Source organism: Pelmatolapia mariae, linkage group LG1 (assembly GCF_036321145.2).
Source record: "Pelmatolapia mariae isolate MD_Pm_ZW linkage group LG1, Pm_UMD_F_2, whole genome shotgun sequence".
Classification (NCBI taxonomy): Eukaryota; Metazoa; Chordata; class Actinopteri; order Cichliformes; family Cichlidae; genus Pelmatolapia; species Pelmatolapia mariae.
The window spans coordinates 7,920,928-7,946,517 of record NC_086227.1 but is presented as its reverse complement, the minus strand read 5'-3'; the positions used below and the strand labels follow the sequence as shown (position 1 = coordinate 7,946,517).

Sequence of the window (25,590 nt, the reverse complement as noted above, 5' to 3'; positions counted from 1 at the left end):
AAGCAGAGCAGAGTGGAGGTTGGAGCACACTCTCGTCTGATTCGTTAGCTCCATGGAGATGAGCTTTATAAACTGTGGAAGATATTGTCTGGCGTAATATGTCTGGAAAGTAGAGAAATCCTCCTAAAGGCATTTCACTGAGAGATTCATTGTCTTGACAGGCTGCAAATGGAACAATAGTAAGAAAAGACAGGTAGTCAAATATGTACAGAGTGAGAGCATGCAAAACAAACGCTCGCACGAACACAACACACCCTGCTGCTGTTCACCAAAACAGCGAAACACGCAACACCCACATTTATGTGTAAACACGCTGCAACGGAAAGATATTTCTTAGCAAGAGGTCAGTGTATTGTTGGATCAAAACTGGCCTCCCCGAGGCTAAAACTTAATACAACTATGAAGCCTTCTTACGCCATTTCCAACCAATGACAGCAACGTAGCAAATGCCTCAGTTTTCCATGAATCTTGCATCTTCTGATGAAGATTAGATATAAGATTTAATATGAAGCTTTTAAATACGAAATTACATTTATAGAACTTTGCAGTGTGATCAACAGTCTTTCAGCATAGCTCCTGAACTTGAGCAGAAGAGCTGATAAGCCACGATTTTTCCATCTGTCCACTTTCCAGCTGCTGATCGGAGCAGCAGCACGCAACAGCTTTTATCATCTAATCTGTGCACAGAGGTGTGTGAGCACATCTGTGTTGTGGCACGTGGCATCTGTCCACATACGCAAACGGAGCTGTCAATTGCACGCAAACACTAACACACACACACACGAAAGGCTTATCCTAGATACGCAAACAGCAGTCTGTCTTGGAAACGCAGACAAAACACATCATGTATTTTCTCTGTGGTGACACATAAGCTCTTCAAATGTGAATATCATTTAGTTAGGCAAAATGTTTGCGTGCTTTTATTAAGGACAAGCAATAAATAGGATAAAAGAAATTTCATATCAGTGTGATTTCTAACCTGGAGACCTTTAAACTAAACTGCACATGAATCTGAATCTCTGAAATCAATCAAGCACCATTACCTCGCAATCTACACTCAGAAAAAAAAAAAGAGTTCCACATAATCAGATATTTAACGGCTGTATTCAACACTCAGACCACAAGAAAAACAACAAAGACTTTCTGCACCCTACGGCCCTGCTCCGTCTCGTCCCTACCGTTAGTTGCCACGATGCGACAGCGCCTGTCAAGGATAAAGTTGCCATCATTTTGCTTCCAGTCTCTTCCCCTCTGTGATTTTGAACCTGCGACTCTTTATCTCAAAAAGAACCAGCCAGTGTCTGAGAGTTTCTCTGCTACACCTGCCCAGGTGAGGAAACTCACACAGGGAGGAGGAGCCACACTGTGAAGCACAAACCTGTGACTGGCTACAGTGCATACTCGTGGGCTGTCCTGTGTGACTTCAAACAGCCGATTTCTCACAGGATCTTTGAGTTACATATCTGCGTGGATTAGGGGGTAAATTCACCAATTCATGTAGTCAGTATATCATAACTGCACTGACAAAAGAACAAACTGGTTTCTCCAGTTTCCATGTGAATTGTGGTGCTGCTGCAATACCACAATACCTGCTGCTTTGCAAAGACTGCCTTAAATGAGATTTTGCCTTTTAGATACCATCACAAAAGTGCACGCTTTTTCAGTAGCAGTTATATTGAAATGTTTTTCTTATTCTTTATTTACCCAAAAATAATGTATCCAGAAAAAATGCACCGCTTCTCTTTTGCATCACTTTAAAAATGTAGTTTTTATTCAGAACCTCAGTCATATTCAGCCCTGATTAACTCTGTTTAACTTGGCAGTTTCTGAACTCACCGTGGAGTAAATGGAAGAAGTGCTGGAGACCAGAGACAGAGATGATCCGTGAACTGAAAAGACAAAATGTGAAAGCAGTGATTAGAAATTACATCTGTAGACACAAGCACTACCTTCATTATCAGCAGACCTCCCACACTCCCCTCACTAACCACCCACTCTTTTCCAACACTGCCCACCCAGCACGGTTCCTCCCAGTCTTCCCAGCTCCTGCCCACCTCCTCATAAATGACATAATGACTGCTGAGATAAAGAACTCCTACATGCAGCAGTCAGACTGTGGCGCAACTAATGACTCAACTGGTAATAACACATCAGAGGCAGGGAAACAACGCCAGCACTGTTTCCTGGCTGTGAGCAGATCAGAAAGGATCAGCAGTGTGATGTCATCAACCGCACCAAGAGGTTGTGCCGATCCCAGCTGATTTATTAGTTCATAAATAGCCTTGTAAGTATGAGATGTGAGCTCACAGAGGACTCACTTTTATCTTGATTTGGTCTAGACAGAATCATGTGCTGGAAGCCACATGAAAAGGAGAACTGCACTTTAGTTTTAGATCATCATTATTAGTTTACATCTTTTTCTAACTACTAATATCCATTATTATTCACAGAAGTTGTTTGATACAGGACGCCGGTAGCGCTGAAGGTTTTATGAGTGCAAATTCCCAGTAAGTCTCTTTTAGCCTGCAGATGCAGGAAGAGGATCAGAACATACAATGATAAAATGGGGAGGCTTTTGGGTGGAGGGGATGGAGTGAAACTGTATAATGGTGTCGCTCTTAAAAAAGGACAGGTCCGACAAAGTGTTTTGAGTATAATGTGACTTTTGTCCTGTCACTCAAAGAACAGTCGGGTAACTCTACACTTGGGTAATATGCACATGTACACACACACACACTCATATCCTCACAGGCCTGCACACTGCGAACCAACACACAAACACAAAGCAAGAGTGTGTGAGATGGAGAAAGTTATGTCTGAGTAATCTTGAATGTCACCACATATCCCTCACACCTCACTGTGAACTCTGTCATTATCTCCACTAGTAAAAGAGAGGACAGACTCGTGGAGCTGGAAAGAACTGAGGCAGATATGCTATCAGGAATGGCGGTGTCTTAATAATAAGTTTGCAGCGATGTAACTGTGCGTGTACATTCCACCAAACTCTTAAAAAAAGAACAATCAGGTGTGCGTGACTTTCAAAATTAAGGCAGCTTTGAAACTGTGTACACGAGAGAGGACACGACTAACTGACGGTGACCTTAGTCTCTTTGCAAAAGAAAGCCTCAAACACGTGTTTGCTTAGAAATGTAACCGTGTTCTGGAGGAAGAAAACGGATGGCAAAAGGTGAAATCATGAACATGTCTGGTATGGCTGACAAAGGATGTTTATCAGAGTTTGATATTTAAAAAAAATAAGAAAAAAAGGTTTCAATGTGGAATTTAGATTTACATTTCCTGAAGAACACATACAATCAGCTGTTTCACAAAATGTGTTAGCAGATTTGATGTCTTTGCTCATGGCTTTGTCCTCTATATTTACACACCGCCTTCACTGTGGAGGACACACATGCCTTTGTATTCCTTTACACTTTTGGGTGTGAAACCCGCCTGTGATGTTCATCTGTGCTTTCAAGTTTTACGTCAGCATCCTATAACCTAAAACCAACCAGGATGACTGTGACAAATTTGAGAGGAGTAGAAATTTCTGCACTTTTTTTTAAACTATAAAATATTTCACTTTACCTCCTAGCATGTCTTTCAGCTGCATTATAATAGGTTATGTGTTTATTATGGTTTACTGAAATCCAAGTTCACAGCAAACTACTGTTTTAACATCACTGAATGCTGGGTTTTTCCCCATTGAGAGAACAAAATACTGCGCTTCCTTCACTCTCCCTTCTTCTTTTTTCCCCCCCTCTAAATCAAAGTGCTGTTTCTGTGGCTCAGAGGATTGGGATGGCTCCAGCAGAGAAACCTCTCCTGAGTGGGGAGTCTGCCCGCTGGTGGGAAAAGAACTGGTGGGTACTTTTCCCAATAAACAAGCTTATGAAAAAAACAAAGCCAAACTAAAGCTGATTATGGATTTCTAAGGGGGATAAAGGGCTTTTCTTTGAGGAGGGGTTGTAATCTGCCCTAATGTTCTCTAAACAAATGGAATAATAATTCTTTTGGCATGAGGACGTGAAATAAGGAAGCTGAGGCTTCACAGTCACAGAGGGACGGGGGGGCATGCAGTTCTTAGAAAAGGATTACACCTAATTACAGATTTCACCAAACATCTGAGGAAAACGTGGCCAGGACTCACACGGAGCCACCGAATATTCACCAAACCACCACATCCAGCTTTCTCCCGTCTCCTCCTACCTTCTTCGAAGCCATCCCTGAAGGATCCCGATCTGCTCATGGTGCGGGTCTTCTCGTCAAGCGACATGCAGGAGTTTCTCAGACGGTTGTCACAGCAAGGGTCGATAGGGGCATCCTGATTGGTCAGGCTGTTGTTGCGCAGACCACCAAGGTTAATCTGAGCTGATGAGGTCGGGCTTGATGCTGTGAAAATGATATACGGCGATGTAAAAGTTGGCAAGCATTACATTTCTTTGTTACTCATATGTTTACAAAATGTTATAAAATTGTGACAAAGGACTCTAAGAAAACATTGTCAGATGTGGAGACATACCGAGTTGTCCAAAGTTGAAGCGTGTTCCAGAGGGGGAGGTGAGGCTGGAGCCGGGAGAGAACGGAGAATTGCTGGCCGAGTCCTGTAGGCCACTGGTGGAGTGGGAGCGCAGCCAATCACGGGCCTCCTCGTGGCCTCGCAGCTGTGGTGTGGGACCATACCTACAGGACATCAAAGACAAAAAAGGTCAAACCAGAAGTGAGGACACAGAGCAGAACAGGTCTCTGTTTTTACGGATGAGTTGATCTCGATTTGGATTTTTTTTCCCAGATATTTCACAATCAGTGAGATGATTTCTTTTCTTTTTTTTTGCTGAAGCAAACTGATTAATGGCTTGAATTTAGCAACAGATGAATCAGATGCTGAAACAATTTAAGACAACAATGTGCCAACACTGACCGACTTCCAGCTGTGAGAAACATAAACTAGCAGGAAAAAAAAAGCAGAACAGAAGCCAAAGAAAATTTGAGGCCCACAATCAAGTGTGCTGCATCGAAGCACAGTGACAGATCTGTACGGGGGACAACGCGACATGCCTCTGCACAGAAGCACAACACAACAACAAATGTGCCAAGTGCTAAATTAAAAAGAAAAGCATTCTTGAAAGCGTGACAACAAGCCTCAAAGACTGAATGTGGACGCAGAACAACAAAAAGAAAGGCGGAGGACAATTTAGTGAACCAGTATGCAAAAGTGCAACGTGACCAGCGGGGGAGTGAATTCAGTACCTGAGTCCCTTCTTAGGCAGAGTGTTTCTACCACAGTGTGGCCCGCTGTGGGAGAGAAACACTTCAGAAGAGGAAAACAAAGGAAGCAAGGAGGCAAGGAAACATGTGTGGCTGCATCTCTCAACAACTACCAAATTATATTATTTCTAGACTGCAAAAAACATCCATCTTTACATGTTGAGTCATCTTTTTTTTTTTTTTTTTTTGGACACAATATGATCATTTTTTTACCACAGAAAAATCTAAAAACTTTCATTTGAATCCATTTAAATTTCATTTTTCAGTTTTTCTGTGAAAAAGAGTTTAAAGACTCAGAAAGATAAATAAAAATAATAATCTGAGATTGATATTTTTGCAGTGAAAACTCAAACACAACCTAAGCTCATGCTGGCATCTCTGTACTCAACCACAAGGTGGCGATAAGTGAACAGTCATAACAGACTAGAAGCTGTCCGCCAAACAAAAACACTGAAGCTGCCAACATCCACACAGACACCCTCACAAATGCACTCTGACACACAACCATTCACACAGTAGCTAAAAAAAAAAAGGTCATAAAAACAATATCCACACAAACCACCACACAGAGCGACACATTTCAAACTAAAACCACAAAATACTAACTAACTACCGCACAGAGGGACTCTCTGAGGTTATTGGTGGTGCTCTCTGTGTGACAGCAGGTGGTGGTTTAGTAGCTAAATCCACAGCTGTTTCACCAGAAGCCTAGCATTTGCATACAGGCACATTTTACCTGTCCTGCCTCCGAGGTAGGGTGTTTCGGCTGAATATAGGGCTAGCAGAGGGGGAGGAGAGGGGACTGATGGAAGACAGGAAGGAAAAAAAACGCACAACAGACACAGAGAAAGAAAGTTTTTAGAAAATAACGCAAATGAAGAAATGTTTAAGAACAGATCAAGTCCATGACTCTTCACCAGCGAAGCTAATAAGAAAACTCAGCGAGAGTGATGTCACCTCCTTAAAGCTTGGACTTCAGATGCTATTAAGTTTCCTCTATGTCGTTCCTGTCACATTACAAAGTCAACCTGTCAGGATGGAATCTGCTACAATGACCACAATTACTGTATAATCAGCTGAGGGCGCCACGGGATTATGTTTCTGCTCGAGTGCAGACAGAATGACAAACAAGAAGTGACACCTCACCATGGTGGATGCTTTATACATCATTTTGATTCTGAGTTCTTTAAAAGGTAGCTGATGTCAAGTCAACAGAATGTTGGACACAATAGATCTTAGAATAAAAGAAGACTTCAAGTGCTCACTAGAATTAAGCATTATACAAACCATTTTTTACTTAACCTACGCTTTCATATGTAAGGAGCTTTTTATTTGCTTCATTAGGCCATAACCATTTTACATGAGGCATGCATTTCTTATTACCCTTCAACTGCTGTTTGCAGCTACAGTGGTCATTCATTAATAGCTGGATTCAGCTGGATTGTATTATTTTACTACAATTACTGTCTTATTTGTCCTTTTAACTAACTCAACTCTTTTTAGCTGTTGCCATCTTAGCTTTTAGAAACACAATGTTATAATGAGGCACTGATCTGACTGAGAAACTGAGGCACACTGCAAGGTTATGAGATAACTAACCTGCTTTACTGTCTTTTTTAACATAATGTACCAAAAGAACATTACAACTCAAAACTAGTTAACACCATAAACATTAGTAAAGTGCTTACAGAGGTAACAGTTAAGAGGACTTCTACACAATCCGACTTTTTTTCTCCTCAGGTTAACTGTCATTAATGTGAAATCTTCTGCAAAAATCAAACTGATGAATGTAAAATATTAAAGAGCTCAATGTTTGATCATTCTTAGGAAATGTGTGTTCTAACCTTTCAGACATGCCGGTCTTGACACTGCCGGTGCGACCCAGAGCGGACAGCGTGTCCTCCCTGTGGGTCCCGTGGCCGCCACCTCCGGCGCTGCCTAGGCTCATGTCGATGGACTCGCTGCTCGTGTGCATGCTGCTGACAGAAGGGAAACCCACGCTTCCAGTTCCACCGTGTCCACCCAGGGTGCTCTCCCTGCTCTGCACAGAGGAGCTGCTCAGGGTGGTTCCCCACGTCAGGCTGTTGGAGGGTCCGGTGGAGGAGTACACAGAGCCAGGGCTGGAGGCCTGGAGGATGATCAAAAATTAGACTGACATAAAAAAAAAAAAATCAGCCTATCTTTTTAAGTGATTATTTTGTGATGTGCAGCAATAAGATAGAGCACTGACACAGTCCAATTAAACACTTGCTGATTTACACATCTCGCAGTCACAGAGTAAGATTATCATATTGGGAGACATGTTTCTGGCCTAATGGGTTAACCTTAGTTAACCCTGAGCTGATGAGGGAAAAATATATTGATATTGACCTTCTTCTAGGTCTATATTTTATCCCTACAAACTAGCATCTGGCTCTTTAACTGCCAAAAGATCGACTGTGTTAGCCGTGTTTTTACTGAGTGGCTTGTTTTGGCCGAGGACAATGCTAACCCTATTATAAAAGCAAACAGATATATTTTTAAACATGCACCCTCACAAGTATACAAGATGTTCTAGTTTTCTCAGAGGATGTATATTCATTAGGATAACTGACTATTTGGATATCTTCGTGCCCACTGTTTAAAAAGACACGACTGCTACTTTGTAAAAAATGACAAAGTGTGACACTTCATGATTCATAACTAATCTGGTTAAGCCTAATGAATCATGTGTGAACATGATGGAAAGTTCATGATCCAGCATGCTCACACATTTGTGCTGTGCTGCAATACGTAGCCTACAGTCAGTCCAACAAGTACACATGCTGCCAGGTTCTACTTCAACTGAACACACCTAACAGCAGTTCGAGGAAATTACCACATTTGTGGCATTAGTAAGGTGAGAACAAAAATCATCTCCGTGTCCCTGCCAAAGCCTTGTAGTAGTTCTACAAACATATCTCACGTGCTTAACACACATCTGGATCATTGCTGAGCTCAGAGGCGCATAACCATTTTGAATCTAAAAGCCAAACCTGACCTTCTTGTTTGGCTTTCGACCAGAAATCGCAAAGCTAACACGTGCAGTCACTGTAGCATTAACTCTAAAGACCAGATGGAAGTCTGTGCCAAATTTCATGGCAACCCATTTAACTTTAGTTCATGTAATCCCTGACCAAGCACAGAGGAATAGGCACGTCTTCTGATTTTGGAACTGCCTTTAAAACCAGATGGTACTTCTCAAAAGGCCTAATAAATAAAGTTGGGAACTCTTTAAATTCATCCTTTGTACTCCATGAATTCATTAATTAATACCTTCTTGTCATGCTGCAAACATGTTTCTTATTTTTGTATAGTTGCCTTTAAACCACAAAACAAACCAAGTAGATACTTTGGCTATTTTTATGGTAACTAACAGGTGGTGAGCAGTTGGAGAACTGTACAGCTACATGTAAAAGTACAGCTAATGACTCGACATCTACTAAAATCAACTAATATCCAGTCTAGTTCAGCAATTTTAAAAGTTAACCTTTGGACTGATAGCACCTATAGTGTATAAATGAAATTCTTTCTGTAGAGGATAAAGAACCTTAAGAACCTTCTTGATAGATGTAATATTTTTTATTTGACTGATATTCTAATCCAGTCTCTCCATTATTTACATCCTGCTCACCTGCTCACTGCCCAGTGTGCCTGTCCCCGATCCAAGTGCCCGGCCTCCAAACAGGTGACTGCTGGTTTCGTTGTCCAAGCAACTTAGTCCTCCATCGGGAGACTCCAGCACTGTAGCCACGTGGTTCATGGTAGCATGGGGGTTGGAGATAACAGTAGAGTTCTTCATGCTTTCAGCTGTGGTCACTGGCGCCTGTTTACTGGGCTTTCCACCAAATAATCTGTGGTAAATGCGGAAGAGACAGAAAAGCTAAAGTGCTTGTAGTAGAGCAGGAAGTGTGCAATCTTGTATATTGTGAGATAGAGAGCCTACAATAATACAGAAAAAAACTAACAATTATACAAGCCCCTATGAGCAAGTACTTGGTGAGAGTGGGAAGGAAAAACTCCCTTTTAACAGGAGGAAACTTCTAGCAGAACCAATTAAAAAAAGTAGCATATTAATATTAATAGAAAATAGAAAAGGAGTAAAATGTTTAGAGAGTACCATCATTCTATTACGTTTGTGTTGATCATTTCATGTTATTACTCTGAAATTTACTCTGGAAGCATCGGGCATTCGCTGAATTTAAAAATAAAAACCTTAATAAACATACGAATAAATCAATACACTGAACTAAAGCTGCCAAAGCTAGAAAAGAAGTCAGTTTGATCTTACAGGTAAGGACAAAAAGCTGTGTTGTACTTCAGAGCACCATATTTATAATAGAAGATAAAACGTCTAAAATATGACAGAACAACTTTTTTTGTTGTTGTTTTTTTGTCTTTCATCAATACCTTAGTTTTATAATCACTGAAAGCTGAAATAGAAAACTAAAATTAGATTACCTGGACAGCCTAGTTTGGAGCTGTGGCAGGATTAAAGTGTTAAATGGAGCAGCAAAGTGATTTAAAAGTGCTTTTTTTTTGCCAACAATTCAACTGTATTCATTTCAACTCTGTAACAAAGAGGACAGTAGCAAAACCGTAGCCAGTATAGAGTCAGTGTTCGAATCTGAGACAAGGCCAGAACACACACAACTCTCTCCTCTTTCTACGCTAATCTCTGGTTAGATTTAAATGGCAGGCAGCGGTGACTGGAGCCGTGGTAGGCGATAATAGCAGCACAGTCTCTTTGAAGAGTTATCACTCCCTCACATTAATGAGGGCAGAGAGCTGAGGTAAGACTCAGCTTCCATTACCCTGTGCCACACCCTACACCCCACACCACCAAGGCTGAGGCTTGGCAGCTGATCAGCCGAGCTCAAGGTCTGATTCACAATGGCCTGATTTAACCTCTCAAAGACTGTAACAAGTCTACACATGTGTTCCTTACTCACCACTACTTATCATTTACTGTGAGTGCATGATTACTGCCTTTAAAATGGTCTTCAGTGTAAGTGTGTGTGTGTGTACTGCATGCGGGTGAAGTCAAGCCCATACAAGAGGGCCCCCACAGAGGGTGGCTCATCACTTAGCTGTCAGTGTGTCTGCAGGATTACTCAGCATACAAAACGATGGTTTCTAAGTGTGTGTGTTTGTGTGTGTGTTCACCTGCGTAATGTAGGTGAAGAAACCTGCTGTCTTCCTGTCAGAGGAACAGTTGCTGCTCCTCCGCTCTGCATCGCGACCCCACTCCTGAGGTTGTCAATCTCAGAGACACCTTTTTCCCGATCTGTCTGATTGGCCAGCAGGCTTGCTGAGCCGTTGGCCTTGGCTATGCTGATTGAGTTTTTCCCGTGAGAGGTGACGGAAAGCACAGCGGCTTCAATGCTGCTGGTGGAGGAGCGGTTCCCATTGCGGGTGGCTGTTCCGGAGCGGCTGGGTCTCGGCAGGCTACGGTACTGCAGGGTGGAGCGGGCGCTCATCGGGAGGAAACCGTCATCATGGTGTCCTAACACTGTGCCTCCATCCTGCCCGCCAGCCTTCAACCCTCCGGACAGTGAGCGCGCCCCAGATTTAGGCATCTTCCCCAGTGTAGCCGAGCCGCTGGTGATGGTGGCACCACTGGCGGTAACCATTGTTACCATCCCATGGCCTTGCTTCTTGAAGCCAAAGGTGCTGGTTGGGGTGCGTGAGGTCAGTGCGTGCGTCTGTGTGTGGGGCTCTGAGACGGTGTTTGTGAGTGTGTGTGTTGTCGGTGTGCGGCTGGTGGGGATCGTCTGTTTTTTGGCCTCATCACCACTGCTGCGCCCAGCATCCGAGGGTGAGCGATGAAGGCCGTTGGAACGAGGAGAGAGACGTCCTTTTTCTGACACCTTAACATCATCTGTCTTACCTGCAGGACACAGAATGAGACATCAGAAACACAGGCTTTCAAACTCTGACTTGACATCTCATTTTTCTCAATACAGTGACACCTGTATCTATAAAATGTGACAATTTGTCCTTATGTCTAAAAGTTTATTCGTCACACTTGACTTTAATGATCATTTTTTTTTATTATCAGTGCTGGATGATCATGTTACCTGAACTGTGGGTCTTGTGGCTCACTGAACCAGTGGAGCCTGTGCTACTGGTGCTTTTAGTCCGGGGTGACGTCACCCCCACCTGAGTGCTCATGCCTCTCCTCCAGGAGCCAGTGTGGGACACGGAGGGAGTCTTTCTTCCTGAGCCACCCTTGTCTGACTCATCAGAAATGTCGGAGGGGTTCCGACGACTCCACCTGGAACCTGCTTCCATCCTAACCCCGCTGTCTGAACGTCCGTCTGACCTCTTGACCTCGTCTCCAGACCAAGTCTGGTGTGCCGGTGTTGAGGCTGAGTGCTTCTCTGCATCCGTTACAGGCTGGGAAGACATACAAAGATAGTCAGATTTACTGCAGTTGTAGAGAATGTGGCTCTAAAAAGCCCCCTTTTATGACCAAAGCCATCATACTGGTTAAAGCTACCAGCATTTACGCCGTCATCACCACCTGTGCAGCTGTCTGAGAACATCGGGGCTTGAGTAGACTCGAGCATCTCAAGCACTAACAGCTGAAATACAGCTTATACGCTTTTCTACCTTTGCTTTGTCAAGCAGTTCATGTTTTTAAGGAAGGTACTTCATTTCAAAATTTTCTGAAGCAAGATGTAAGCCTTTTAAAACTCTGATAGGTGATCATTGAAATCATGCTGACTGTTTAGGTTTTACCATTTTCAATTTGCTGTTACAGCTCAGCCTTAATTTGTAAATTAGTAGATTTCAGCTACAGGAAAGATGACAGCAGCTTTTAAGTAGATTCTGCAGCTTTCCAGACAACAGTACAAAAACGCAGCTCTGCTCACAGACCTTAAAAAATCCAGCCAATATAGGATTCCACGAGGACAGATGACACACACTTAATGAATCTGGCTGCTGCACTAAGAGAAAGACCTCTTTGTGCACACCTTTGTTTTTCTTCTCCACCTCTGCCTCTGAAGCAATAACAGACACGCGTCAGCCACAACACAATGTGTGTGTGTGACATAAACATGTGAGTCAGCTGTTAATATTCTCATTTCACCTCTCAACTTCCTGAACCTTTAGTGGCTCAAAATCACTATTTAATGGTTTAAAGCTAGTGTCAACACCAGCTTTAGCTTTGAGAGTTCAGAGATGTGCCGAGGAATGCTGGGACAGACACAGTTAGAAAAAAAAATTGAAGTAGAGCAGACGTACGCTCATTCAAATCAATCTAAATTTAAAAAAAAAATCCAGGCCATATGAGGCCCTTCACAAATTTTCATCTGGCTCACATTTTAAAAGATAGAATATGTTAATTTTGGCCCAGAGAGTTAGATACACTCCCTGCAAATGCCAAACTAAACGGACAGGCACGTCTCCACTGCACCTGAAGATTAAAGAACACAAGAAAAAAGCAAAGTTCATTTTGAAGGCAGATCATTTCAACTCAGGTGGGAGACTGAGTATGTTTTTATAGAGTGTACAGAGAGGCCTGTATGTCCACTGGCTATCAGACAGTTTCTAAATTAAAAAAACATTAATGCCTTGCCGTCATTTTGAATCCACAAAGCAACAAAGATATGGAGCCACAGATGGAAACAAAGGCTTCAGAAAGTTGTTAAACTCAAAGCAGGCATGCAACTACAGCAGAATGTTTCCAACCTCAGATACAGATGGTTTCATATTTATAACTAGCGTCAAGACAGAAGGTTAGGCTATAGATTACAGGTTTGTTAAGACTTGTAGACATGTGTGCAGCAACAACAATAAAGATTTATTATTTCTATTTTCAAATAAAGACTATGGTTTTATCAAGCGCCCCATATTTTCAGCTGTCAAATTAAAATGTCATGAAACTGGTTGGTGTGAGGTGCCCGGACGGTGGACCTCTTACACAACCATAATCAGAAAACATGTCCTAAATAATAACAGCTAACATTTTTCTTGACTGGTACCCTTGAGTTTTCATGTGGGCACAAAGAAAATGCCTGCTCTATTTTGGCGAAATAAATCAAAACGAATGATAAAACAAAAATGATCATCTTTGACGAGAAGCTCTAAACACTCTTAAAAAGACTGCAGTATTCTTGAGTGTGTAGTCTCACCTGTGTACTGAGGCCCTTGCGCTGTGCTGCGGGGGTGTTGGCGTATGAAGAGATGGAGGAGCTGGTGTTGATGTCATCTGTGTCGATGTTGTCGCTGATGCCACTGCTCACAGAGCTGCTGTCGTCCCAACTAGACACACACACACCAGTACAGGAGGAAACCCTCATTTTAAATAGTGCTTCTTTCAGAGTGAAGACAAAAAGGAAGACAGCAGAGCTTGGAGACACCAGACTGAATTGTGATGCTTCTTATCCTATGAATACAACACTGCACTACCTAAAAGTAATTATTCTGTTCCCTTTTCCCCCATTTCCATATTTCTTTTCAGGCACAGACGCACAGAACTTTGAGCACTGCTAAACGGAAATAAACGTTCAGAGCTGCCTCGTGATTTATATTCATTGAAACTGAACTGAATTCAGTGTGGGTACACACACACAAACAGGCTGAATGGGGTTGTCTATCACACGAACAAAGGCGCAATGGAGGGGTGACATCATGGTGTGCTTGTGTGTGTCTGAACTGTTCAAACAGACCCATCTGAACAGGATATTTGTAAATATGCGTGTGTGTGTGTGTGTGTGTGTGTGTGTGTGTGTGTGTGTGTGTGTGTGTGTGTGTGTGTGTGTTGCTTAGAATCTGTGGGGGACAGGAAACCCAGCCAGTTGGCAAAGATCACTCTGAAAGGACCAGGGGGAGGCAAATGGTGATGGCCGGTACAGGGTTGGCTGCATCAGAACACACACGCGCACAACTCTTGTCAAGTTGTCACTTGCATTTTTAAGACTCATCGAGGACACATGCTTGTCTCAGTATAGTGTACATTTCATCTCCAAATACTCTTTATAAGTTAGTCTGTCAGATAAATCTGTTATTACCTAAAATGTTCTATTTCTAAAATGAAGTAAAACCAGAGAATTTGTAAACTATGAAGGCTGTGCTGTATGTGATTTGAAACAATAAAGGTTGAATTTGGATTTCTTTGAGGAGTTTGTGTTTTTCTGCAGCTTTCCCATAACAAAATGAGCAAAACTCCTCAAATCAACAATAGTGTCTGAACATAAGCACCAACACAAGAGCTTTGTTTCATTAAGGGTACGTGTTTGAAAGATCACCAAAAACCTAAACTCAAATATCCCATCGTTTATTTTCTAACTGCTCCAATTCCTCATTTATCTTGCAGTCTTGATTTTTATACAACATTACTGCTCAGTGGCTAACTTGGAAGTCTGCATGAAAACATATAATTATGGCCTTAAAAAAAGAGAAAACTAAACAAAAACAAAGCATTTCCTATGGCAAAAATCCCAGACTCAGATTGCCACCGAAACCTAATCAGCTGTTTCTTGGCAGACTCTAAACAAAATACATCTGCTGCTTTTGGAGCAACCTTGCTAACAACCTGACAAACAGAGACAGGGGAAAACACAACTTCCTTCTGGGATCACCGGCACAAGCAGAGTGATGGAGGCATTGGCTTTCAGAGTTGAAAGCATCCGTAAAGCAAACGAGCTGTGAGGTGCAGAGAGATTGAGAGTGACCGCAACCGGTTCAGCTCATCCACACAGCCACAGGGGAAATTCCCACACACATCAATGCAAGAAAAAAAACCCCAAAAAGGAAATAAAGATAACATATGTAATCTGCAATGGCCTTTGCAGATTCTCAACAAATCATAGCTGTCAGTGCTAAAGGACAAACTTTCTACTTTCTTTTATGCGTTTGTGTGCGCACACAAAGATAAGAACACACATAGGTATCTACCTGCTCAGGGTGCCTTGGTTGCTGTGGGAAGCAGAGCGCTGCGGGAAAATGCCGAGCTGGACAGAGAGCTTCATGACTCCATGCCGCTGAGAGAGTTCACGCAGCCAAATATCTGTCCCACTCCCTCTCTGTCTGTCGCTCTCTCACTCTGAGCTTCCTCAATGTCTCTCGCTCCCTCTCTTGCCCTGGCAAAGTTCCTAGATTGAGCTCCTTTGTCACTCGTTGCGCTGATGCTTCACCCCTCGGGCACTCTTCGTCTCTCTCTGGACTAACAGAGAGAGAAACCTGTAAGGAGGGGGGGAGAAGGGCCTGCCCTACTGCTGGTAACATGAGCTTCCCCCGGGACTTTTAACCACTTCACTGCTGCAGCCGCACCACTAAAGAGTGCACACTGAAACACACCCCAAGCCCTAAATAAGCCACTTCAGCCTGACGAGAATCAAGAGGCAACAAAAGTCAAAGCTGCATGATCACAGACAAAGTCTCTAAAACTAAAGGACAATCCGCATCCCGCTGCTGCTTTTTTGTGTCTTTCCCAGCCATGGCTTATGCCTGTGTGTGTGTGTGTGTGTGTGTGTGTGTGTGTGTGTGTGTGTGTGTGTGTGTGTGTGTGTGTGTGTGTGTGTGTGTGTGTGTGTGTGTTTGTAAGACTGCAATTTCCCAGACAGATCCACCCTGACCAGCTGACAAGCCAGTGCTAATTAGAGATCAGGCCAAGCGGCGTGGCTCAGCCCACAGCCTCCCGCTGGCAAAGCAACCTGCCAGTTAACAACCACTGAGCCCTTTACAGCCAATCACAGGAGACAGAGACAGGGGGAACCGGTGCCAAACACAGGCCAATGAGGTCGGCATTTAATAGATCATCACACTGAGGGGATGATGCGATGTACTCCTAACTCTTCCAGTTTACCCAAATCACAAAATTATATATTTTCTCCTCTTAACCTTTTACAGGATCAAGTCATGTAGAAAATTTCGGGATTTTTAGATTTCTTCCTCTAACATAATATAACAGAAGCAAGCGGGATAGGCTATGGAAATGAATGGAAAAGTGACTCTTACATGTAGTGGAGTTTGCAGTCAAACTGTATGTGCAAGTTTGTCATTCATCGGGATGACATGCGGCTACACTGTGTCACTCTGCAAACCAGTCAAACAGGACAGAAGTGAAGAAAGAAAGTGACCTAAATCAAGAGAGAGCGAGAACCCTCGTCTCAAACCAGGTCCCTTTAGAAAACTTGCTGCTTTCCCGAAGGGGTCAGAGTTCAGAAGTCAAACCTCCAAAATTCCTTAAAGAGAAAAGCAGAGAGGGGGAGGCAAGAGGATGAATGAAAAAAATGGGCTCCTGCTCGGGTCAGCCAATAGAAGTGTCTAAAAGTGTCCTGAGAAAAGGGCAGAAGTTGTGTTTGTTTTAACTTTTCTTGTGTGTCCCTTGAGGCTGTGGTGGGTTGGTCTGCTGTACTGTATCCCCCCTTCCTGAAAAGTCCAGTCCGACTCTGGCACATGCACACAGGATCTGTGCCGCAGAAATGTACACACAGACGTGCGGCCACAACAGAGCTGCGAAGCAGAAGTAAGGGGATTTCCTGTGTTTGAGGGGTGACTACTGGTCCTCACGTTGCAGCTGTATCACATAACCCCAAACTGCTGCTCTGCTCACTATACAGACAGACAGATGGGAGAGGAAGAGGGAGTGGCTTTAACTGACGGTCTCTCTGACTTCCAGCCCTCAGGGTTTGATGCACGCAGATAAGAGCATGGACAACTTGACAGGTGAGTCCTGTGGAAGCATCGGGACAGAAGGAGTGTCTAGACTTCACCTCCACACAAATCAGTGCCATCATAACCATGCAAAACAATTTATTCCTATCACTAAATGGTACACCATGAAAGATATCAATTTCTCTAAGCCAACGCTGCCTCACAACAGCATTTACACCTGCAGGTGCTCATTGCCTTGAAGCCCAGGAGGAAGTGTTTCCTGTGTTTGAGGTACTTCAAAAAGTATTATTATGGTATAAGAAAAAGTTGAAAGTCTGAAAAAAGACCATATATTTGAATACACTTAAAGCTTAAAACAAACAAACAAAACAAATGATAGGAGGACTAAGTGCGAACAGTGTGAAGATGAAGGCGGTGGAGAACGGCACATTCTGGGCTGGAGCCCAGGAGCCCTGTGGTACGAAAATGACACAGCTGTCCCTGCAAGACAGGACTGGACTGGACAACACACTGAGGAATGTCTCTCTCTCTCTCTCTCTCCATTTTTTTCTCCATCTCTCTCTTTGGTGTCTAGTCCTATTGTCTTCTGTCCTGGGAAAACATTTGCTATCTATACTCTGAGAATTTATCAAAGCATGTAGATCCCTCTGGCTGCCGCTCTTTCACTTAGCTTCTCTTTGACTTCCCCCTCTCTCTCTTTCTATTTGATGTGTAAACACAGACTCCTTTAGATTCGACAGACTGACCCGGATCCGCGGTAAAAACTCAACAAACTTTTCACACACGTGACACGCATCTCTGAACTCACGCACATGACTCCACCATGCTGCATCTGCACATGCGACAAAAAAAAAAACCTAAATTTAAAAGACTACTGTGACAAACTTGGAATTCCTCATGTCTGCAGGCACACTGCATAAACACACACCGCACTCAAAACTAACCTACTGTCACCTCAATGCTAGAATGAAGCACAGAACTGTGACTCCTGCCTGTAGACCACTGGTTAAGGAAACAGGCTCCTGGGATCGCTGGGATAAATAAATAAATAAAAGAAGAGAAAAGACGGCTACAACATAAAAACAGATTTTTCCTAAGCTGTCCCCTTTTTTTAATACTCATCTGGTTTGAAATCTTTAAAAGAGTCCCCAGATGACAGATGATAACCCACTTTAAGGAAATAAAACATTTTCAAGAGGCTTCTCTCTTACTCTTGAACCATTTGTGTTTTTCTTCCACTTTTCTAGTTTTTCGACAGATGCTCTTGGTTGGGTTTCCATCTAAGCTAACGATTAGTCATGCAGTGCAAAACTGTGCAGTAAATACAACTGCTGATGTTAAAAAAACAAAAAAAACAAAACCATTCCTGTTTAACATGTATCAGCTGTATATCTATTATATAAATATACAACTGGGATAAATGAAGGATAACATTTGGGAATCATGGGACAAAATATGCTGTCTGTTTCAGGTCTGCAGACCTGAAACACACTCGTGTCCCCAGAGCTTTTCCTGAGCTCACATGGTGAAACGTGGATAATCAGCTTAATACTTTAAAGCTGCAACCTGCACGAACCCCACTCCCTTACTCCCCATCTGAATTCAAGCTAACATGGGAAATATATGATTCAGGGAAGGTATGGAGAGTTCAAACTTACTCTGTGTTGGTGATTCCACAAACCACTCGCTGTAGATTAGTTAATGCTCCTTTGATCTGCATTCCCCATCTATTATCACCTCCTGGTCTGGGTCAGATTCCATATTGGACCAGAGACAAGGGACCATCTCTGGCTTCTTTGTTTTCCTTAAAAAAAACCACGACTGGACTTGTAGCTTGTTCAGCTGCCTGTGGCAGCAACTTTTATCCCATATTAAACTTTTTGTTTTGCCCTCTATGGGTCATTAGTACTTTAAAAAAAAGTGGGTGGAAGGATGGGGAAAGAACGATTGTGGCTGTTAGAGCTGCAATGTTTGACAAAAAGAGAACACTTAAATTTACCTGAGTAGCAGCCCCGCCCTCTTTAGTGTTTGTCAGTGTGCCCAGCAGGTAGGTGTTTGGTGTTCTACTGATGCAGTATCCATAGCAACAAAAACATCAGTTCTCTTAAGACTCTGTCTCTGTGGGTTTCTTTCTTCTCATATTATGTTGCTCTTCCCCATCGATTGACCCTCAACATTTATCAATTTCACCCCCTAACACAAACTAAAAATTAAGGATGTGAGCTACAATAACTGTCAAGAAGAGGTCTTACTTTTAGGGAAAAAAAGAACATGCAACTGAACTGACTAAAATAGAGATTTTTTTTTTTCATGTGGGCGGAAGAGCATCTTATGCCAGCTGCAGCATGTGTGTGGGAGTATCATTAACTTGGAAACACAGTTGACCTCACATCTTCCATCGAACAGCTTCAGATTCAGACGGCTCCCAGAAGCCTCGCAATGCCTGGCCTGCATGGTTTGAGCAGCCCCTGCCCCCTTGGGAGGGCACAGCTTTTAGCATGACTGTAGCTGGGAGGCAGTTATAGCATTTAGCAATCGAGGGGGAGTCGAAGGCTTTGTGAGAGTCTGGACATTTGGAGAGAAAAATATTTGGCTGCTTATTGTGTGCTATGAGTGAGCGTTTGTAGAAGGATAGAGCAGACAAAGGAGAGGCTTTTTAACTCACGGGGTGAATGTGTGCAGTTACAGATACCTTTTCATTCTTTTGTTTAATTACAGTCTAGAACCATACAGTAAAAAAAAATCTCACTGGGGACATTCCTGATTCTTTTCTCCAAGGTTCATGTTCGGCACTTGGGGCACTTTAGCACCACCAATGGGTCAAAGATGTTAACCCTGTAAGGCCTGAAGGAGAAAATTGAAAACCAAAAACCAAAAAAAAACCTGAAGTGTTTTGTGTGTTGAGAAATTAAATATTAATTTGCATATATGAGTTTTTATTTGAATCATTTCTGCTACATCTGGGTTTTTTGTTCAATTTATTGCTCACAGTATCTTTACCTTAAACAAATAAAACCATTAGGTTTAAAAAAAAAAAAAATCACACTGATGATGCAGAGGTAACAAACATGATAGCTTAACCCTGTACACCTGGAACCCTGTAACACCTGGCATTACAGGGTTAAGCGGTGCATGAAAATCTTGCACGATCAACAGAAACAAAGAATGAGAAGGATGAAGATGAAAAAGCTCTAATAACGTTGGAATTGGTGGAATTCATGTATAATTCTTTATATAAGCTTTGCAGCTCAAATTCAGCTCTCAAAGCAGACTGTTTTCACAAAAAATGCACTTTAACTTAATTCCAAACACAACATTTTACATAATGGCATAAAAAAAAAATCATGCAGCATTTTCTCCCTAATCCTGATAATCTATCACTGCTGCAACCTGCACCCGTTTGCCATCATTAACCAAGGCCTTCTGATAATCTAGAGTGGAGCTGAGGTCCAACATACACACAAACACACAAAAACTAATGGGTTACTGTTAGTTAAGTCTTGATAAACAGCAGCTGTGTTCAGCAGTGACAGGCTGATGACGCCAACAAGCAGGACCAAGAAAGGACAGTATAGAGTATGACCAGATGCAGTTGTGCCCATGTATGTCTGTTAACATATACTCCTGGTTTCAGGGAACATGGGTCATAAAGGAAAGGTAAAAACTGATCTAGCAATTATTTTAGTCAGAGCTTGGAAATCTTCCACACACATTCACTTAGCTAAGCCAGTGAGAGCAGGTGGAGGTGGGGTTACAGAGGGCAGACAGAGATAGACAGGTAAAGCGTGAGACACATGGCATGCCAGCTGTTGGTAGCTGAGGAAAGGAGCTTATGAGGTATAAGTCGAAGCTCTTTCTTCCCCTACCTCAGGCCAACAGGGAACCTACTCAAGTCTAGACAGGAGAGATAAGATATTGGGGCTCGGGGCATGTTCTAAACAACTTCAGCTCTCATGCAGGTGGGACTGAAGCGCAGTGAGACAAACTGGAAACCAGCAAATGTGCTTTCAATAAACATAGGCACCAATTTTCTGACAAATAAAATCATCAGAGATTTCCTAAGTATCAAAGTCCATGATACGCACATTTGTTTTTGCATGATAGGGTTGCAGATAAAGTCATTTGAAAACGCATCATAATAATTTAAATATTGAATTAAACAAGACTTTGGAAGAGGCAGCAGTGGTTGCCTCACAACTGTGCTCAGCAGGCCAACAGGGAACCTGCTCAAGCCCAGAGAGCTCTCATGTGTTCTCTCCAGTTACTCCAGCTTCCTCCCACACTTTCAAGACAAATATGAACTGCTGAGTTCTTCTGTGCTACCACTGTAATAGATTGGTGACCTGTCCAGGGTGTGTCCTGCTTCTCACCCTGTGAGAGCTGACATGAGCTTCGGCCCCCTGGATAAACAATTAAGAGCAAATCAGAGGAGCTACCAATGACCAGGTAGCTGCAGGTAGTCTATACTGACAGAAACTAGAACAGCAACATTTAACAACCGGGCTGGGTTACAGATGTTGAGAGACTGCACAATAGCTTAACAAGAGAAGGGATTTTACAGCTCTGGCAAGTTATCACAGTGGACTTACACAATTCACGCTGCAGAGTGATGTTCCAGGAATGTGGGAATTTGCCAATCCAGTCCATCATAGTCTGTGCTAAAAATTGAACCAAGGCCTTCCTGTGTTTCTTTGCATTATTGAGCCCTATTGAAGCATTACTGCAATAAATGCGGAGTATTTAGATGTACTTCTAACAATGATCTGAATATCTTGAAAGGCATAAAGGCTTAGTCAAAGATGGTAAGTTTATTTTAGTTTATTAGGGTAATGCAAAATACTTTACTAAGGAAACAAATCTACAATGAAAGATAACAGACTGAGAAACAGCTTCTGAAACATGAGTGTAATCCTTCTCTTAAGAAGCATCACACAAAGCCTGTAAAACATACACAGACATTTAAAAAAAAAACAAGTACTTTCTTTGTTCCTGTTCTTTATGTTACCTCGGGACTACAGCGTCTTTGTCGTTGGAATAGTCTGTAATCCAAATTATATTTCATCACAAGACAACCCTGTTTGCTTTTCCCTGTAAGTACTTGTATCTATAACTCATATACACATACTCTCTGAAGTCTTTGGAAGTCTACCAAGTCGCTGATCTTGATTTAAAACCTTTTAGGAAAGGCGCTTATTGAAAGACACTTTGACAATGATGATCTGAGTGATCTGACCCAGCCAAGAAACAGCACTTGTGCTTGTACTTACAAGCAATGTTTTAGTTTTTGACATACTTTGGTCTATTTCAATATAAATTCATTTTTCTCAGCTATCAAACAAATAATATATCAATAAAAATGGAGACTTTATGTATTATCGTGTCTGTTTTCCACGGCGATTTGTGTAGACACCATCAAGACAAATATAGAGCCTATTCGCAGAACCCTAAATCATTAACAGGATTCTGACTCCACATTATACTGATTCGTGTGAAAACTGTCTCAAACTGAGTTATGTGTGGTGATCCTTTGTTTTTTTTTCTTTTTGTCACGTCCTCATTTGGGATAGAGTAATGATATCCCCAACGCCTGTATGCAGGAATCACAGGGTTAGTCTCTGTAACACTCACTGCTACAGCATTTTCACACCACAAAGACCTCATCCCTTTGTCTGCTTTAACAAAGAGAAGCCAAAGCAGAAGACAGGCCATTATGGATAGCTTCCTCTTTCTCCGGCCACAGAGATAAATGACAGGGATAAGCATGCTCAGACACACACACACACACACACACACACACGCACGCGCGCGCGCGCGCACACACACACATTGACACACACATTGACACACACACACACACCTTCTAGCCTCTATTTTCTTTGTCTATACACTCAGGATAGTAGGCCCCGTTCTCCCATGAGTCATTTTGTTTCCATGTTCTCCTTTGCATACATCTGACAGTTGGTCAAACTAGTTTTTGCACTTCCAACAGCCAGACCACAACTGACGCTCTCATAATTACTTTGTGTGGTTTCCCTGTTGTCAGAATATGCGGTTCAATACCGTGTTTTCCAGCATCCTTCACTTCTTATTAGCCCGGCACTGGCCTGATCTGGAGGGTTTTAGCGCAAAAGCTTAAAGACGTTTGGAACGCTCTTAACTGTGAACCTCGGGCCTTTGAAGCTTGTGACCTCTTCGTTCTGGGGTCACAAGCATTTTGCCCCGGTGCCACAACAACACTAGACACCTACCCCCAGCCCGACTTCCTCTGGGAGGCTCGGCTGCATTGTAAACCAGAAAATGCATTAAAGGCAACTACAGCCTGGTGGCAACCATACCCAGTAAATAAATATAGATAAACATACCTCTAAGATCACATGTTCAACTATGACGCTCGCAAATAAACTGTACAAAGCACACGCAGAGACAGTAAGGTGCTGGTTCTCCTTCACCAGCCCCAAATTGCACTGTTAACCCTCCTTTTGTGAATTAAACTGGCTTTATCTTATACAAGAGAAAACCAGTCACCCTTCTTTATCCTGCAGCTCCACTAGTTTCTGTTTATTATGCTAATATATTTCATGAGCTGCTTCTTCAGCTCTCTTAATTAATCTCAAAGTAAAAGTGGTAAGCACATTTATCAGGCAAAGCTTCAGGGGCGAGGAGGTGTGGTTGGGAGGAGTGCAGTCACCTCATCTCCTCTTGAAAGCCCACCATCTGAATTTTTCTCTAATCTTTTGAACCTAAAAATTAGGCTGGAAACATTAAAGCGCAAAATCAAATGGAAACAAAAGGGAAACCCCCTGACTTATCTTTTTTATTGCTTTTAAGTTTCTTCTCATTGCTGCACTCTAATCAAAACAACTTAGAAGAGGAAAAATAAGAGGTGAGAGGAGAGATGGAGTAAAGAGAGAAGGAGGAGGATGATAGGGAGAGGACAGATGAAAGGTGAGAAGGAGGACAGTTTGTTTTAAGGCCCACCTGAGGGCTGGAGCAGTTTAATGTGAAGGACAGTGTATTTGTGTGTGTGTGTGTGTGTGTGTGTGTGTGTGTGTGTGTGTGTGTGTGTGTGTGTGTGTGTGTGTGTGTGTATACAGAGTAAAAGGTAGCAAGGGGGCGAAGGTCAAAAGTCTGGCAGACAGGAAATTAGCCACACCTGAGGATTTATGGACAAAGACTACTTGAAACCCTCAAAGCAACACAACACATCCACTTAAGAGTGAAGAAATTAAAAAGGTTTAAAAGCTTTTGTTTTCTACACTTCACCGAAGCACAAATATAGACATTTTCCTCACAAGTTGACAAAGGGATACTGTTGAGAAGACCAATGCCGCATCTTAAGCTATAGTATAGTCCCCTTTGTCACACACGATTTATCCCTTACTCTCATTACCACCTTCATCCATTCTGCAGTTCATCTTCATAACAAGCTCATTCCATCCCCCCAACCTATTTCTCTTTCTTTCCACCACCCCCATCACTATCTGGTAACATGGTTTCAGCTCAGCCTTCATTCATTTCCTTCTGTCAACTTGCCAGAAAACAAAAATCCTTCTCCGGCTCGATGACAGGACAAAGACGGCAACGTCTCACCAAATTACTTGCACTGAAACGAGACGCTTCAGAAAGTCCCGCAGATATAAAAATATTCAAGCGATATTCTCATTTTACTACATGTTGTGGCCCACATATCCCAATAACACAGAAACTTGCGTTTAGGATGAGTTTACGTACATTAGCGGTGTGGTGTCCGCAAAGCTCGCTGCATTATGTCCTGTGTAGTTGAACGAGTATAATCAAATCCACCCGAAAATGTGCATCACTCTGTGTGTTTTTATTTATCATTAATATGGGTAAAAGCAGACATTTTCTACCTGCATCTGTAAAAATACCTTGTTTAGCCCATGGTCAAGAAGTTTCGCAATTTCATTCACACGCACTGTTTTTGTGCCACACCTCAGGATGACCTCATTGAATATTTCCCTGTCCCAGAACAACACAATATCTCTACATGCCACCTTCACTTGCAGGATGATAAATTTACATTTTCTACAGTGACAGCAGGAAACAAGCAAAAAGCATTGCAACCAGAGACATGAGCCAAGTGACTGGCTAGTTATATTTATGTGTCTTTCATTTGGACAAACACATCAAGCTCAGTGCATTCGATAGTAGGTGTATAAAGGCCTCCTGAGAAATGGAGCCTATAGATTGGAAACTCAGTTGAACTGATCACTTGAAGATATTAAGCTGCAACACAGCACCAAAAAAAAATCTCCTCAAATGAAACTGTTCCAGTTTAAGAGAAGAAGCAGGCAAGATTTAAAGATATTTCAGACCTACCTGTCAGCATCTCCCTGTCCCGATGACGCGTTTCGATGGAGCGTCTCTCGAACGGCAGCCATGCTGTCGGGAAGGCGGTTAAGGCGCCGAGTGTACAATCCCAAACCTCCATCAGTCATGTAGCTGCAAGAGACAACCAAAATGTATTAGAAATAAGTAACTCTGACATATATAATTACAGACCTCAAAGAGGATGATTTGAGGTCACTTTGTTTGAGATAGTGGGACGAGTTAACAGACACTTGTCTTCTTGCTGGGGCTGCTTTTGTTATAAATGTCTTACTGAGCAGGAAGCCACATCCATGTAGTTCTCTGGCTGAGGTGAAGCTCTCATCAGTC

General features: G+C 42.5%; 1 protein-coding gene across 3 annotated transcripts in view; it reads right to left on the bottom strand.

Moving 5' to 3' along the window:
* The window catches only part of nav2a (neuron navigator 2a), a 99,756-nt gene that overhangs the window by 12,711 nt on the left and 61,455 nt on the right, over positions 1–25,590 (bottom strand). For 2 of the 3 annotated variants that reach the window (XM_063471029.1, XM_063471038.1), the window contains 11 exons: positions 25,252–25,374; positions 13,425–13,554; positions 11,364–11,682; positions 10,450–11,173; positions 8,918–9,137; positions 7,110–7,393; positions 6,002–6,067; positions 5,248–5,292; positions 4,520–4,680; positions 4,207–4,389; positions 1,837–1,889 (listed from right to left, as the gene is read on the bottom strand). In XM_063471029.1, the coding sequence (XP_063327099.1) occupies positions 1,837–1,889; positions 4,207–4,389; positions 4,520–4,680; positions 5,248–5,292; positions 6,002–6,067; positions 7,110–7,393; positions 8,918–9,137; positions 10,450–11,173; positions 11,364–11,682; positions 13,425–13,554; positions 25,252–25,374 (2,308 nt within the window). Of the gene's footprint in view, positions 1–1,836; positions 1,890–4,206; positions 4,390–4,519; positions 4,681–5,247; positions 5,293–6,001; positions 6,068–7,109; positions 7,394–8,917; positions 9,138–10,449; positions 11,174–11,363; positions 11,683–13,424; positions 13,555–15,189; positions 15,607–25,251; positions 25,375–25,590 lie in introns of those variants that run through there. The other variant, XM_063471048.1, reaches the window with a different exon arrangement.